The sequence below is a fragment of the Panthera onca genome, chromosome A1 (assembly GCF_046562875.1).
Source record: "Panthera onca isolate mPanOnc1 chromosome A1, mPanOnc1 haplotype 2, whole genome shotgun sequence".
Taxonomy (NCBI): domain Eukaryota; kingdom Metazoa; phylum Chordata; class Mammalia; order Carnivora; family Felidae; genus Panthera; species Panthera onca.
This window is the reverse complement of record NC_138339.1, coordinates 42,874,021-42,886,527: the sequence shown is the minus strand read 5'-3', so window position 1 is coordinate 42,886,527 and position 12,507 is coordinate 42,874,021. Positions and strand designations below refer to the sequence as shown.

Genomic DNA, 12,507 nt, shown 5'->3' with positions numbered 1-12,507 from the left:
GTGAGGGGTCCTAGGGGGTGAGATGGGATGGGGCAGGAGGCCAGGGGCATGAGAGATCCGGCTGCCAAACACAGGAGATGACAAGCCAAGAGACGTGGTCAGGGGTCACGGCCCAGAGGAAGCCACAGTGGGACCCAGGTGGGCCCGGAGCTGCCAGCCTCTCAAGCAGGTCATGTGTGCCCCCAGGGCTGTGATAGCTACTGGCCTAAGACCTTGCCAGGGACCCCACGAGCAGGTAGGAAGAATGACTGAGGAATCTCCAGCCCGCTGGAACAGAGAAGGCATCAGAATGCTGAGTGACAGGTGCTGAGGCCTCAACTCATTCAGAACCTCCTCACCAACTGCTCCCAGGCCTGATGTGGTAGCTCAGGAAGCGGACACGGGCCAAGGGGGTGGTGGGCAACATGAGGCCTGGAGAACTAAGTCCCACTGCCCCCCACCCCCCCAACCCCCACTGGGAGCTGTCGCAGAGGAAATCGCAAAATGTCAGAACCATTGTTCATGTCTTAAAATCATGAACTGTCAGACTCAGAGAGTGTCCAGATCAGACTGTCAGAACCAGCAGGGTGGTGCCTTAGCCCCCTCATCGAGACAAAAGAGTTTCTTTGTTAACCGTCCACGGCTCTGAGCCCAGGAGCCCCGAGTAGACAAACTAATGATGAACTGAGGGCTCGAATGCACCGGGTGGAGAGTAAAGGGGGCCCGGGAGGACAGGTCTATTGTCCTTGTCCAGGCAGGACATTTCCTTGGCCTTTAGGAGCCCCCACTGACAGGTGTCCCTGAGCCCTTTTACCAGGCCAGTGGGACCTATTAATATCTGCTGCTAGGGTGGCCCTGTTCCAGGAGCTGTGCCAGCTAAGGCCTAGCTCTCCCCGACTTCCCCAGGGAGGCAGGGACGGTCTCTGGGCTGTGGGGTGAAAACAGATGGAGGGGCAGGGCAGAAGGCTTTGGCTTTGTGTCTGAATGCAGCACCTGCCTCCCCTCCCCCCGCCCCTCCCGTTTCTCTGTCCCTCCTCTCCCCCCTCACCTCTGACCTCCTGTGCCCCATGCCCCCTCCTTCTCTGTTGCAGGGAGCCATCCTTACCACCATGCTGGCTACCAGGAACTTCTCTGGTAGGTGGTGGGACCTCAGAGCCCCAAATATGTCCCGCACAGGTCTGTTGGAAGCACTGCCCTGTTGGATATCTGGGTGGCCTTGAGCCAGGGGCCTGGGGAGAGTGAGGGCTACAGAGGACCAAAGACTGGGGGCTTAGGTCACTTGCACCCACAAGTGGCAAGAGGTGAAAGGTCAGCAGGCCAAAGGCCCATCAGGAAAGGCTAACGCCCCAAACTCACAGCGGTGCTGGGTTCTCAGGCTGGGCCAGCCCCAGGGGGAGTCCTCCTAAACACCGGGGTACACGTCCAGGCAGGACTGAAGTAGGCCCAGGAAGTAGCAATATTCCTGTTCCCTGCTGTTACTGAGCCCTGTGCTAAGCAGTCCCCATGCTTTCACTCAGGTGGCCTTTGTGACAAGGCAGTGGGGGCCATTGCTAGGCAGAGAGAGGCAGAGCCTGCTTCTGGTGCAGCTTTGAGCAACCCTGGAGCAAGCCCTTAACCACGACGGGTCACCAGGGAGCTGGGGTAATGGTCTTTGGCCTTGGCCGTAGCCGGCTGGTTAAGGCAGGGAGTACCCAACGACCTGTGGCATGTGGCCCCAAAGAGAAAAGGAAGGGATTTGCATCAGGGCTTAGCAAGAAGCTCCCCTTGGCGCATGGGAGAGAACCCAGGTCAATGCCTGCCAGAGGCTTCTCTCTGGGGAGCCCGGACAGCTGACAGGGCAGCTGAGCAGATATAGCAAAGCTCACCCCAGGGGCCCTCTGGTTGGGGCTGGGCCAGTCGGAGAGGGCTGCTGTGGACACGTGGCCGGCTCCACAGCAAGGGGTCGGCTCTGGGAAGCTATGGCTCTGGCTTCCCAGAGAGTCTATCTGCCCATTGAATCAGCCGGAAGAATGAGACCCACGGGTGGGAAAACTCTGGAATTTCACATTTGGGCTTGCCCCACCGCATTTAACTGCCTTCCCACTCTCTCCTCAGACAAGGATCCTGCAGCTCCTTAAATTGAAAGATGAGCCACCCAGACAGTCAGAGTCTTTTTTTAACATCTGAAGGGCCCCTAGAAACTCTAGTCCAGATGGTGCCCGTGGGTCAGTTCCCATCTCTTGATGGGCTTGTGGGACCAGTGGTGTTTTAAAACAGTGGTGTTTTTGAAAAGAGTTCCCAGCACTTAAAAAGTAGGCGATTTCATAGAAAAACTCAGATTTCTGTCTTCTCTTGAAGATCAGAACATGTGACCTCATGGGACCCACAGTCCTGTGGTTGTGGGCTGGAGCTGAGAGCGCCCCCTTGAAGCTGGAGGGGCAACTACTCCCCCTGTTCTTCTGTACACCCCAGTCCAGCCCAGCAAGCTCATTCCTCCCAGCTTTGGGATCCAGAGGCACCCACCCCTGCATTTACTTTCTAAGAGGGAGACTTTCCTGGAAGGGGTCACAGGTAGAGATGTGAGAAGGACTGGGAAGCTGGGCTAGCATGAACCTGTCATTCTGAGCCTCTGGGGCATCCATGTCCCATGCCGCCCCTTTTCCCAGGCTCCCCATTTCCCAGCGTCCGGGAGAAGGACTTACAGTGGCTACCATTTACCGACCATCTACTGCATCGAGGTCAAGTGCTGTGCTAAGCACTCTATAGTTATCCTGTCTCATGTAACTTAAGGCATTTGTTTGAAGCCTGAAGCGGCCAGATGCCGGGCTGGGCAGGGCTGGGCATTCCTGCCGATTCCTGGCTGCTGCCCTCTCCAGGGGCTCTGTCCAGGAGGCAGGGAAGGAGGAAAGAGGAACAACAAGAGGAGGGGCCTCCCTGAGAACCGCTGCTCTGCTTTTCCCAGCACCAGGGACATGGCCAGCCCGAGCATGGGGCTCTGGAATTTAGGGGTAGGGAGGCCTCTGTAGGGGTGGGTGCTCTGGCAGGGATGGGCCCCAGAGCGGGGCATCTGCTTCTCATCACCGGCAAAACGACGCTCGCAGCTGTCCGGAGTGAGTAGGCAGGGCTGACACATGACCTCTGCAGCAGCATGGGGCTAAAATTAGAGTGGGCCAGGGTGGGGAGGGAGCGTCCAGCCCCGGGCCAGGCAGCCAGGCCTCTGGGTTGGCCACCAGCAGCACGGGTGGTGACTGGGATCCAGAGGGAATCCCTGGGCTGAAACAGCAACCCCACGGGCCTGGGACACATTGATCACCTCTTACAACCCATGGGGCCAGAGGGTCACACTCAAGATTGCTGAGAGCGGGGGAGCCCAGGCCCACCTAGGGGGCCACCGGCAGTCCAGGCCCCAAGGAGGAAGGAGGAGAAGAAGGAGGAGGTGTCCCCCGGATCACTGAGCCGGCTCTGTGCCCTCCGCCTGCCCGCGGATGCTGCTGTTCCTTACCCTGTGGGCCTTGGTGCCCTGCCTGGTGTTGGTAACCCTCTACTTTTTCTCCTCCGCAGGAGGGAAGAGCGGAGGAAACAAGAAGAATGATGGTGTGAAGGTAAGCCCCCGGGAGCCCGGCAGGGCCAGCGTCAGGCAGCGTTTCCACCAACAGGGCCTGCCTTTCAGGGCTGGGGCGAGACCCAGGCCTTGCTGAAGGTGTTGTGGGCAGATGTGGTCACTCGTGCGGCCGGGCTGTCCCCAGGATTGGTGGGGGGGGGGGGGGGGCTGGGGGGAGGGGAAGGGGGAGGGTTGAAAGTAGGTGGGAGAGGCAGGTGGCCAGGGGAGTTGGGGTGGGCGCAAGGAAAGGGGCAGGTCTGAAGATACCTGTGGTTCTCTGGGACGGGAAGACTGGAAAGTGAGAGGGTACAAAGAAGAGACAGAGCTGATCATGAGGGGTGACCTCCTCCTCCCCGAGTGTGGGCTGGCTGGAACGGGCCCCTGACCCAGTGTGCACCCCAGTCCCACCCACGAAGTCCATGGAGGTTGGATAGCCAATCATCTGACAGAGGCACCCACCCTGTCAAGGCCTGCCGGCTCAGGGCCAAGAATCTCCTCCTCCCCATGACCCAGGCCTGCCCTCTGTCCCCACCCCCGATGCCCTGCCCGAGCTACTTCCGCCCACACCCTGCTGACCCCTCCTTCCCTCCTCTCTCTTCTCCCTCTGCTTTCTGGGGCCTGGCCCCCCCCCCTCTCCGGCCCCCTCCTCCCCTGCCACTGGCTTGCCTTGTGGGCTCTCCTCTCTTGAGACCCTGCCTTTTTCTGGGCTCAGAGCCCTGCCTGGCCAGGACCCCAGGGCTGGGCTGTGCCCAGGATGCTGGAAGGTGTGGGATGCTGTCCAAACACAGCCATCCAGGTGGGCTGGTGGCTTCATGGCTTCATTGTAGTGGCATTTATGGTCTCAGGCCACTGGCTTTTGTTTGGTTTATGGGTTGCATGGGAGGATATCTGGGCTGGCTGGCTGAGGCCAGGATCTGGGCCTCCTCTCTGCCCTTAGTCCTCTGGGGGCTAAGTTTTCCTCATAAGTGCAAAGTGCAATGGGTTGTGTGTGTGTGGGGGGGGGGGGGCATGTGGACTCCATCATTTCTAAGATATAAGCTTTAAAAACAGAAGAGTAAAAAAAAAAAAAAGCCAACAAAACCCTATCTGATCATTTTTCCTTCTCATCTTGGGTACGTGAGGAATACGTAATTAGTTGGTTATCAGCCAAAGTCAGTAGTTTTCAAACTGAACTTCTTGGAGCCTGAAGGTTCTGGGGAGGCATCCCTAGCAGCAGGGAGCACGGGATAGAAAGGGGGAGGCTGAGCAGAGAAGATTCTCGGCTTCTCACACCCACTTCAGCCAAATAGCTCCATGTAACAGACATCACAGTGGTTAAGGGAGCCAGGGAGGACTTAGCAGCTAGAGACCTCAGCTGGTTATTTCAATCCCTTGAGCCTGTGTTTCCTCATCTGGGCAATGGGAGTAAAAGGGATTCCCACCTCCCGGGGCTGTTTGTGAAGATGAAACAAACCAGCGTATCCTGAGGATTCAGCAGGGGCACTGGCGTGCGATCCTCGCTCATGAGATGCTAGTCAGCATTATCTTTTCTGTTTTCTAGATTGGACTTGCAAGTAAGATTTCCCTTGAAAACAAAGTTTGATCAAGGAAGTCTTTGGAAACACAGCTCTAAAGCCAACCCAATTTATAAAGTTAACACACATCTATCCCAAATCCTAGGATGGAATCCAGAATTGAGTTCTGGCTGCCTGGCTGTTTTGGGTCATGCATGAGTCAAACGCTCTCCCTCCTCCAAATGGAAAGGGTAATGGGGGGAGGTACAGTATGAGGGTGGCCCAGTTTGGAGCAGCCGGGGTCCTCTTGGCCCTAGTGGGTAGACACCGGGGGTGCTGGGGTCCCCGGGAAAAAAATCATACTTGAAGGACATAGGGCAGAGGTCACAGGTGCGGGTGGGCTGTGGCTGAAGTCAGCGGAGGAGGAGGGGCGGAGGGAGGGTTGCCCCGTCTGCTTGGCTCTTGGGTGTGGCCCTGGCAAAGGCTGACACAGAGCCGTTGGATGTGAGGTCAGGTCCTCCCTCATAGTGGGTCTTGGGATGAAGCTCCCTTCTGGCTCCTCTCCAGCCCAGGCCAGGAGGCAGAGGCTATCTGGGGGCAAGGACATCACGTAGCATGGCGGAACTCTGGCTAGTCACCGCAAGGCGTGCCGGTGGGCCCAGCTGGAGAAAGAGCCACTCCTTCTTGCAGCAGCAGGACAGACCCTGAGTGGCTTCTCAGGTGGCTTTGGTGTGGACGAAGAGAAACCCAAAGGCCAGGAATAGCCAGAGTTAACCAGGGGCCTGCCTGGGAGTTGGGGAGCCTAGCCTGCAATGTGTTGCTCTGGGGGGTCCAGTCATGTGTTTCACTATGAGTGATGCTGGACCTCCAGTCAAGGAACCGTTGGTTTGATGGGCCCCACCGTGCCCTCCTTTGGCGATCTGGGTCATCAGTCCTGCCATCTGTGCAAGGGGAGAATGGTAGGTGTTTCCTGCGGCCAGTGAGAGGCTCTACACCAGAGTGGGCCCTGGGGGGGGGGGGGTCACACCGTGTGCTGCTTGGAACAACACACATTCCGCCCAAGTGGGGACGTACATATTCTTCTTACCACTTGGTCCCTAAAGAAACCACCGACTTCATCGGAGGCTTTGCTGAAGCCCCAGTGATTGCTTCCAACGCTGGATGGGAAAAGGTCTGGTTGGGGAACAGAGATAACACCGTACTGTACTTGATGGGCTTTGCAAGGCTAATTTTGACCCTACTTTACGTCTGCCGTCTTTGCTAACCCTAGAACCACGCTTTTGCACGTGGTTCTGGGAGATGTGACTCTGCTTTTGGTGAAAGCCCCTGGTCAGTGCGGGGTTATTATTAGCATCGTCATCTTTTGTGATCCGGGGAAATCGAGCCTTTCTGTTGGCCAGAAGTGATGCCCTCCACCCCCGCCTCCCAGCCACCTCTAAGCCTCTGCTTCTATGAGGAGCGGCCGACCGCTCCCACCCCTCAGCCCCACTCACTGCCCCCTGTTGGTGTCCCATCCGTGCCATCGTGATTCCTCTCCCCCATGTCCCATCCTGTCACTGTATGTCCGAATCTGACGCAGTCTCTGCTCTGTGTTCCCTCCTCGTGTCCCGCCTGGAACCCCGGGCCCTGCGTTCCTCAGGTTTCTGCTAGAAGAGGGGATGAGGGGCTGGCTGCGGGCTGCTGGCTGTGGGAGTCTATCGAGCTGGGGCAGATGCAGGGACTGTGAGACTTTACACTGGGCAGTGCCCAGTGAGCCACTTCTGCCACATCTTTGGGGGCCCTGGACGGAGAGCACAGGATCTTAGGCTCCTCCTGGCCCTCAGAGGATCCTGGATCTTGAAGTCAGAGAGTGCAGACTTAGACCTAAGGATCCTCAGAGAATAGCCAGTGCCTCCGCCGCCCCCCACCGCCCCCACAAAGGCCTACCTGAAGGCATCTCAAGTCTGTCCCTGCTCACAGTACAGCGAGGAGGACAGCTTCCAGGCCTCTTAGACATAAGCGCGTCCAGGAAGGACGGGCCTTTGCAGCGCCATCAGGCTGTGGGGCCTGGAGACCTGGACAGAGGAGAAAGCCTGCATTCAGGGGTTCCAGCCTCCCCTCTGCTACCAGCTGGCTGAGAGACCTCGGGCAGGTCACTGCCCGTCTCTGGACCCCAGCTTCCCATCTGTCCAATTTTAGTGTCAGTCTTGACCTACAGCCCCTCCTGAATGTGAGTCTTTGCACCACCTAGCTTAGGAGTGAGCGAAGGAGAAGACAATCCGCACGTGTCCTCTAACTTTCTCTCCTTCCCATGGTTCCCCAGCCAATAATAGGAATGAAGCTACAAATCCCCCAAAAACTGGAGTAGGAGGGAGGGCAGGACCTAAAGACTCAAATTCTGGGCTCAGCCATGCGTCTGGCTGTGCCTCAGTTTCTCTGTCGCCGTAAAGGAGCTGAACAGGCCAATCGCTGGGAAGCAGGATTTCAAAGGCTACTTAAAGGACTGGTTTCCACACCGGGACCTGCTTTGAAGTCACCTGGTGATACTGTTTAAAACGGAGATGCCCAGGCCCCGCCCCACACCCAGTTATCAAACTCCTTGAGGGGGCCTGGTGATGTTTATTCTCGACAAGTTTCCCAAGTGACTATGACGCTCAACCCACCCGGGAGTGGGGTTCTTTCAGTAGAGACACACGTGGGGAGTCTAGGAGGAGACACGGGGCCTCATCTCCAGACCTGAGCGCCCTCTCGTCCGGCAAGAGCTTTGGCTTCCGGAGGCCTTAGGCAACTGGCATCCAAGCCCTAGGATTGGTTTCCCCCCTCAGAGCTTGGTGTAGGGGGAGCCCTGGTCCAGGCGAGGCCCGGCCTGGAGCTTGCGATTGGATGGCGAGCCCCAGGCAGTTGTGCACGAGGCCCCGAGAGCTTCAGGCTGAGAGAGGATTGGCCATACTAGGGCAGCTCTTGCTGGTGGCCCTGACTTCATGCCCCAATGCCACGCTGGCGAGGGACCACAGAGGGTGACCCTGAGGCCCATCATCCTTCCAAACCTCCCCTGTCTTTTGTTTCTCTGCTCCCTGCCGTTTCTTCTGCTTCCCTGCCGTTTTCACGCTGTGTCTTTTCCTGTCCCATCTCTTCTCCTTGTTTTTCCAGAAAAGAAAGTCCAGTTCCAGCGTTCAGTTAATGGTGAGTGTCTGCCGTCTCCCAAACGCCGGTAAATGCTGGGCCTCAAACCCTCGCTCCCGCCTCCCTCCTGCAGGGCTGCACTGGGAACCCGGGGCGGGGAGAGGGTGCTCAGGGCGTGCTTGGTACGTGTGTGCCTCGTGCGACAACATGTGTGTTGTGTGTGCGTGTCATTGGCGTGTTTCTGTTGACACCTCCAACTCCATGGCCCAGACCAGCAGCCTGGCGGCAGACCTGAGAGCCCCCTCAGGTATGAAGGTTGATTTGAACCCCATCCCACGTCCAGCCCTTGGCTTCTCGCTTCTCCCCGCCCTCCGCTCTGGAACTCGTCTCAGGGCTTGGTTTGTGCCAGTTGCGGCGAGGGGGGGCTCGGTTTGGCCAAAGGAGTGGGCGCCAGAGAGGCCCTTCTTGAGCTTTTCGACGCTACCCAGGGCCTGCCGGTGGCAGAGGAGCCACCAGCCCCTGCCTCTGTCGAGGGGATCCAGTGGTGGCATGGTGGCCCACATCCCTCTTTTTCTGACTCCATCGCTGTCTCCCTCAGTTGTGTGGTTTTTCTCCCCCGGAGGCCCAGCCTCTCTCACACTGGGCCTCCCTGCCTCTCTCTCTTCCTCTCCTGCCAGTGTGTGTATTCCTTCCCCATTCTGTGGCCACCATATGCCTTTTCTGCTCTTCCACACCCCCTCTTGGCTCCCTCAAGCTGACAGGGCCAGGGAGCCCTCCCAACCCTTCCAGAAAGGCCAGGGTTCTCCTTGCGACCATCCCTTCATCCACGCCCCCTGCCACCAGCCACCCGCTCAGCTGGGCCCTCCCCCTCCTTAGGCCTGGAGGTCTGGCAGGGTTTTCAGTGCAGCATCTGGATGGCAGAGCCGGCGAGGCTTACGGAAACCGGGCCACAGCATCAGGCAGCCGGGGCGGCCCTGAAACTGGCCGTGCGTCTTCCCGCTTGCCAGGCAGGCCTCACCGTGTCCCGTGTTCTCTTTGGCAGGAATCTTCAGAGAGTACCAATACCACCATTGAGGATGAAGACACCAAAGGTAGGGGGGGCCTTGCCTCCAGTGTCTGGGTGCCCTGGGCCTCCCAGCAGGCCCCCTTTACTGACAGCCCGGGCTTGGAAGGGCCCCAGTACCAACGTGCGTCCTGTTCCTCCACAGAGAACGTGGCTGTGGCCGCTCATAGACTGGGCACGCTGCGGGGCACTGTTTCCCCATATGAGGTGCTTGGTCCACTGGTGGCGTGCAGATAGGCTTTTCCTGTTGTAGGGGTCATGTATGTAGTTTGGTACATTTTAGGGAAAGGATTAACATAGCCAAGTCATAGATGTATCACACTGGTAGACGTTTTCTTTTGAATTTTTAAAAAATGAGTTGATTTGGGGGCGCCTGAGTGGCTCAGTTGGTTGAGCGTCTGACTCTTGATTTTGGTTCAGATCACAATCCCAGGGTCATGGGATGGGGCCCCGTGTCGGGCTCCATGTTGAGCATGGCGCTTGCTTAAGATTCTCTTTCTCTCTCTCTGTCTGCCCCTCTTCCCTGATCTCTCTCTCTCTCTGTCTCAAAAAAAAAAAAAAGTTGATTTTAGGAGCACCTGGTCAGCTCAGTCAGTGGAGCATATGACTCTTGACTCTTGAACTTGGAGTCCTGAGCACATAAAATAACTCCTAAAACGTCACTCTTAAATGCTACTGAAAGGAGCAGAAAACTGATATTCACTGTGCAAAATCTGGAAAAAATAAAGTCTATATTGCTCATAAAAAAAAAAAAAGAGGGGCGCCTGGGTGGCGCAGTCGGTTAAGCGTCCGACTTCAGCCAGGTCATGATCTCGCGGTCCGTGAGTTCCAGCCCCGCGTCAGGCTCTGGGCTGATGGCTCGGAGCCTGGAGCCTGTTTCTGATTCTGTGTCTCCCTCTCTCTGTCCCTCCCCCGTTCATGCTCTGTCTCTCTCTGTCCCAAAAATAAATAAAAAACGTTGAAAAAAAAAATTAAAAAAAAAAAAAAGAAAAAGAACTAGGAGTTCAAGCCCCACATTGGGCATAAAGCTTACTTTAAATAATCAATAAAAAGTGAGTTGATTTTAAAAACACGAAGCGATGATAGGAAAGGAAGGGGAAGCAACAATTCAGAAAGTTCAGTTGACAGGCGTATGAGAAAGACCTACTGTAGCCAGGGGCTAACAGTCCCCAAAAGCCTTCAGATGGATGAGGGGGAGGAACCTAGATAACTGGGACTGGATAGTAAGGGAGAAAATAGCAAGGACAGTAACAGGAACAGTGGCTGCCTTTTGTGGGGCACTTGCTAGACCTGTTCCACGCACCTTACATTTACCTGCGCTTCACAACACCCCTGTGAAGCAGGTGCTGTGATTGAGCCCCTTCTATGGATTGGGAAATAGAGGTCGAGTAAATTGGCCCAAGGTCCTCTAGCTCATAAGGGTAGGATTAGGATTTGAACCTGGGCAACGTGGCTCCGGATGCTGCCTCGTAACCATGGCTCAAAGGTGTGGCATGCATGCTTGGAGTGGGAGCAGAAAGGACGAGTGTCGACTTCTTCTCTGGGGACCCCAAATCCCCGGATGAGTTCGTGATGTCCCGCTGTGCTGCCTGCGCCCGGCCATCCCGCGGGACAGGGAGACCAGCCACGGTGGGTGGGGGTTCTCACAGCTCATGGTGGAGACACCTGGGGGGTGTCTGTAATTTAGAAAAACACGGTTGGCTTGGAGAGATTGCAGCTATATCCGTGTAGACGTTTCTCAGTGTAAACATTTGCCTCTAAAAGAATACAATGAAGGGGAAAGAGTGGTTTACTATGTAACAGATTTTTTGGTATCCTTGCATTTCCGCCTCTAAGGTCAGTGTGACCCACAGAGCACCATGGCTACCTTCCGACTCTGCCAGGATGCCTTGGGAGACCAGACCCACCCTGTGTGTGTCCCTGGGTGGTCATTCCCAGCTGGGCATGGGGGCACTCTATCACCACAGCCTGGGACTAGAGCCAACCAGTCTTCCGTGATGGCACCCTTTAAAAATAGATTACCTCGAGGCGCCTGGGTGGCTCAGCATGTTAAGCATCCCACTCTTGATTTCGGCTCCAGTCACGATCTCACGGTTTGTGAGATCGAGCCCCGAGTCTGACTCCCGAGTACTGACAGTGCAGAGTCGGCTTGGGAATCTCTCTCCCTGCCTTCCCCCCACTCGCCTGCACTCTCCTCCCCGCCTCTCAAAAACTGAATAAAAACTTACCAAAAAAAAGGATCATCTTGAAGAAAAGCTCCCTGTTGGGGTCAAGTCTGCACCCTAAGTCCCTCAGGTATGATTTTCTAACCACATTCCCAGCCCTTGCCCCTGTGGATTCTGATTCCATAGGTTTGTGGTGGACAAGACATGGCATTTCTAAGGCTTTCCCCACATTAGAGGTTCACTGTATTAATGATAAGAGGCACTGGGATTTTGAAAAGGCTCGTTGTGGTCTCATAATGCTGGTCTCAGAGCAGACGGGGGTCATGGATGTAAACTGGCTCCGTGCTTCTTCACTGCGGTCCATTTTCTGGGTGACCTTGGACAACAAACTCAACCTCTCTGAGCCTCAGGTTCCTTCAGTAAAGAGATGATGACGATAGTCTCCATTTCAGCGGGTTGCTGTGGGGATGAAATGAGAGGCTGTGTATCAAGTGGTTACACAGTATTTGGCACATAGTTATTGTTTAATAAATTTTAATTTCTTAAAAAAATTTTTTTTATTCCTTATTTAGTTTTGAGAGAGAGAGACACACACAGAATACAAGCAGGGGAGGAACAGAGAGAGAGAGAGACACACAGAATCTGAAGCAGGCTCTGGGCTCTGAGCTGTCAGCACAGAGCCCGACATGGGGCTCGAACTCACAAACCACAAGTTCATGACCTGAGCTGAAGTCCAATGCTTAACAACCTGAGCCACCCAGGCGCCCCTAATTTCTTTATTTTCAAACTGGAGCTTAGGGCTGAATGATAAGAGGCCACATAACATTTCCTTGGAGCATTGATTTTACTCAATGATTATTTTGAGACAAATATTTATATGTTAAACAGACAGAGAAATGTTTGGAACAGAATGCAAAATTTGTATGCATTATAAGTGTCAAATGTGACCCATCGAAGACATTGTCCCCATGGAGTAATGGTTCTGGCTGGCGTCCCTGAGACCCCACATGTGCAGCCATTATCCTCTCCTCTAGAGACCAGGATGGGAAGATTTGTGAAGTCTTAAATTTTTGTTCACTTACGCCCTTTTTGTAGAGGGGAATCTGAGGCCCAGAGAGAAAGGGT

At 55.6% G+C, this 12,507-nt stretch overlaps 1 protein-coding gene across 3 annotated transcripts in view; it reads left to right on the top strand.

The window, feature by feature from the left end:
* CAMK2A (calcium/calmodulin dependent protein kinase II alpha) overlaps nucleotides 1-12,507 on the top strand; it is a 62,147-nt gene that overhangs the window by 35,726 nt on the left and 13,914 nt on the right. For 2 of the 3 annotated variants that reach the window (XM_060634692.3, XM_060634693.3), the window contains exons 12-14: nucleotides 1,071-1,113; nucleotides 3,520-3,560; nucleotides 9,197-9,245. In XM_060634692.3, the coding sequence (XP_060490675.1) occupies nucleotides 1,071-1,113; nucleotides 3,520-3,560; nucleotides 9,197-9,245 (133 nt within the window). Of the gene's footprint in view, nucleotides 1-1,070; nucleotides 1,114-3,519; nucleotides 3,561-8,181; nucleotides 8,215-9,196; nucleotides 9,246-12,507 lie in introns of all 3 variants that reach the window. The other variant, XM_060634691.3, reaches the window with a different exon arrangement.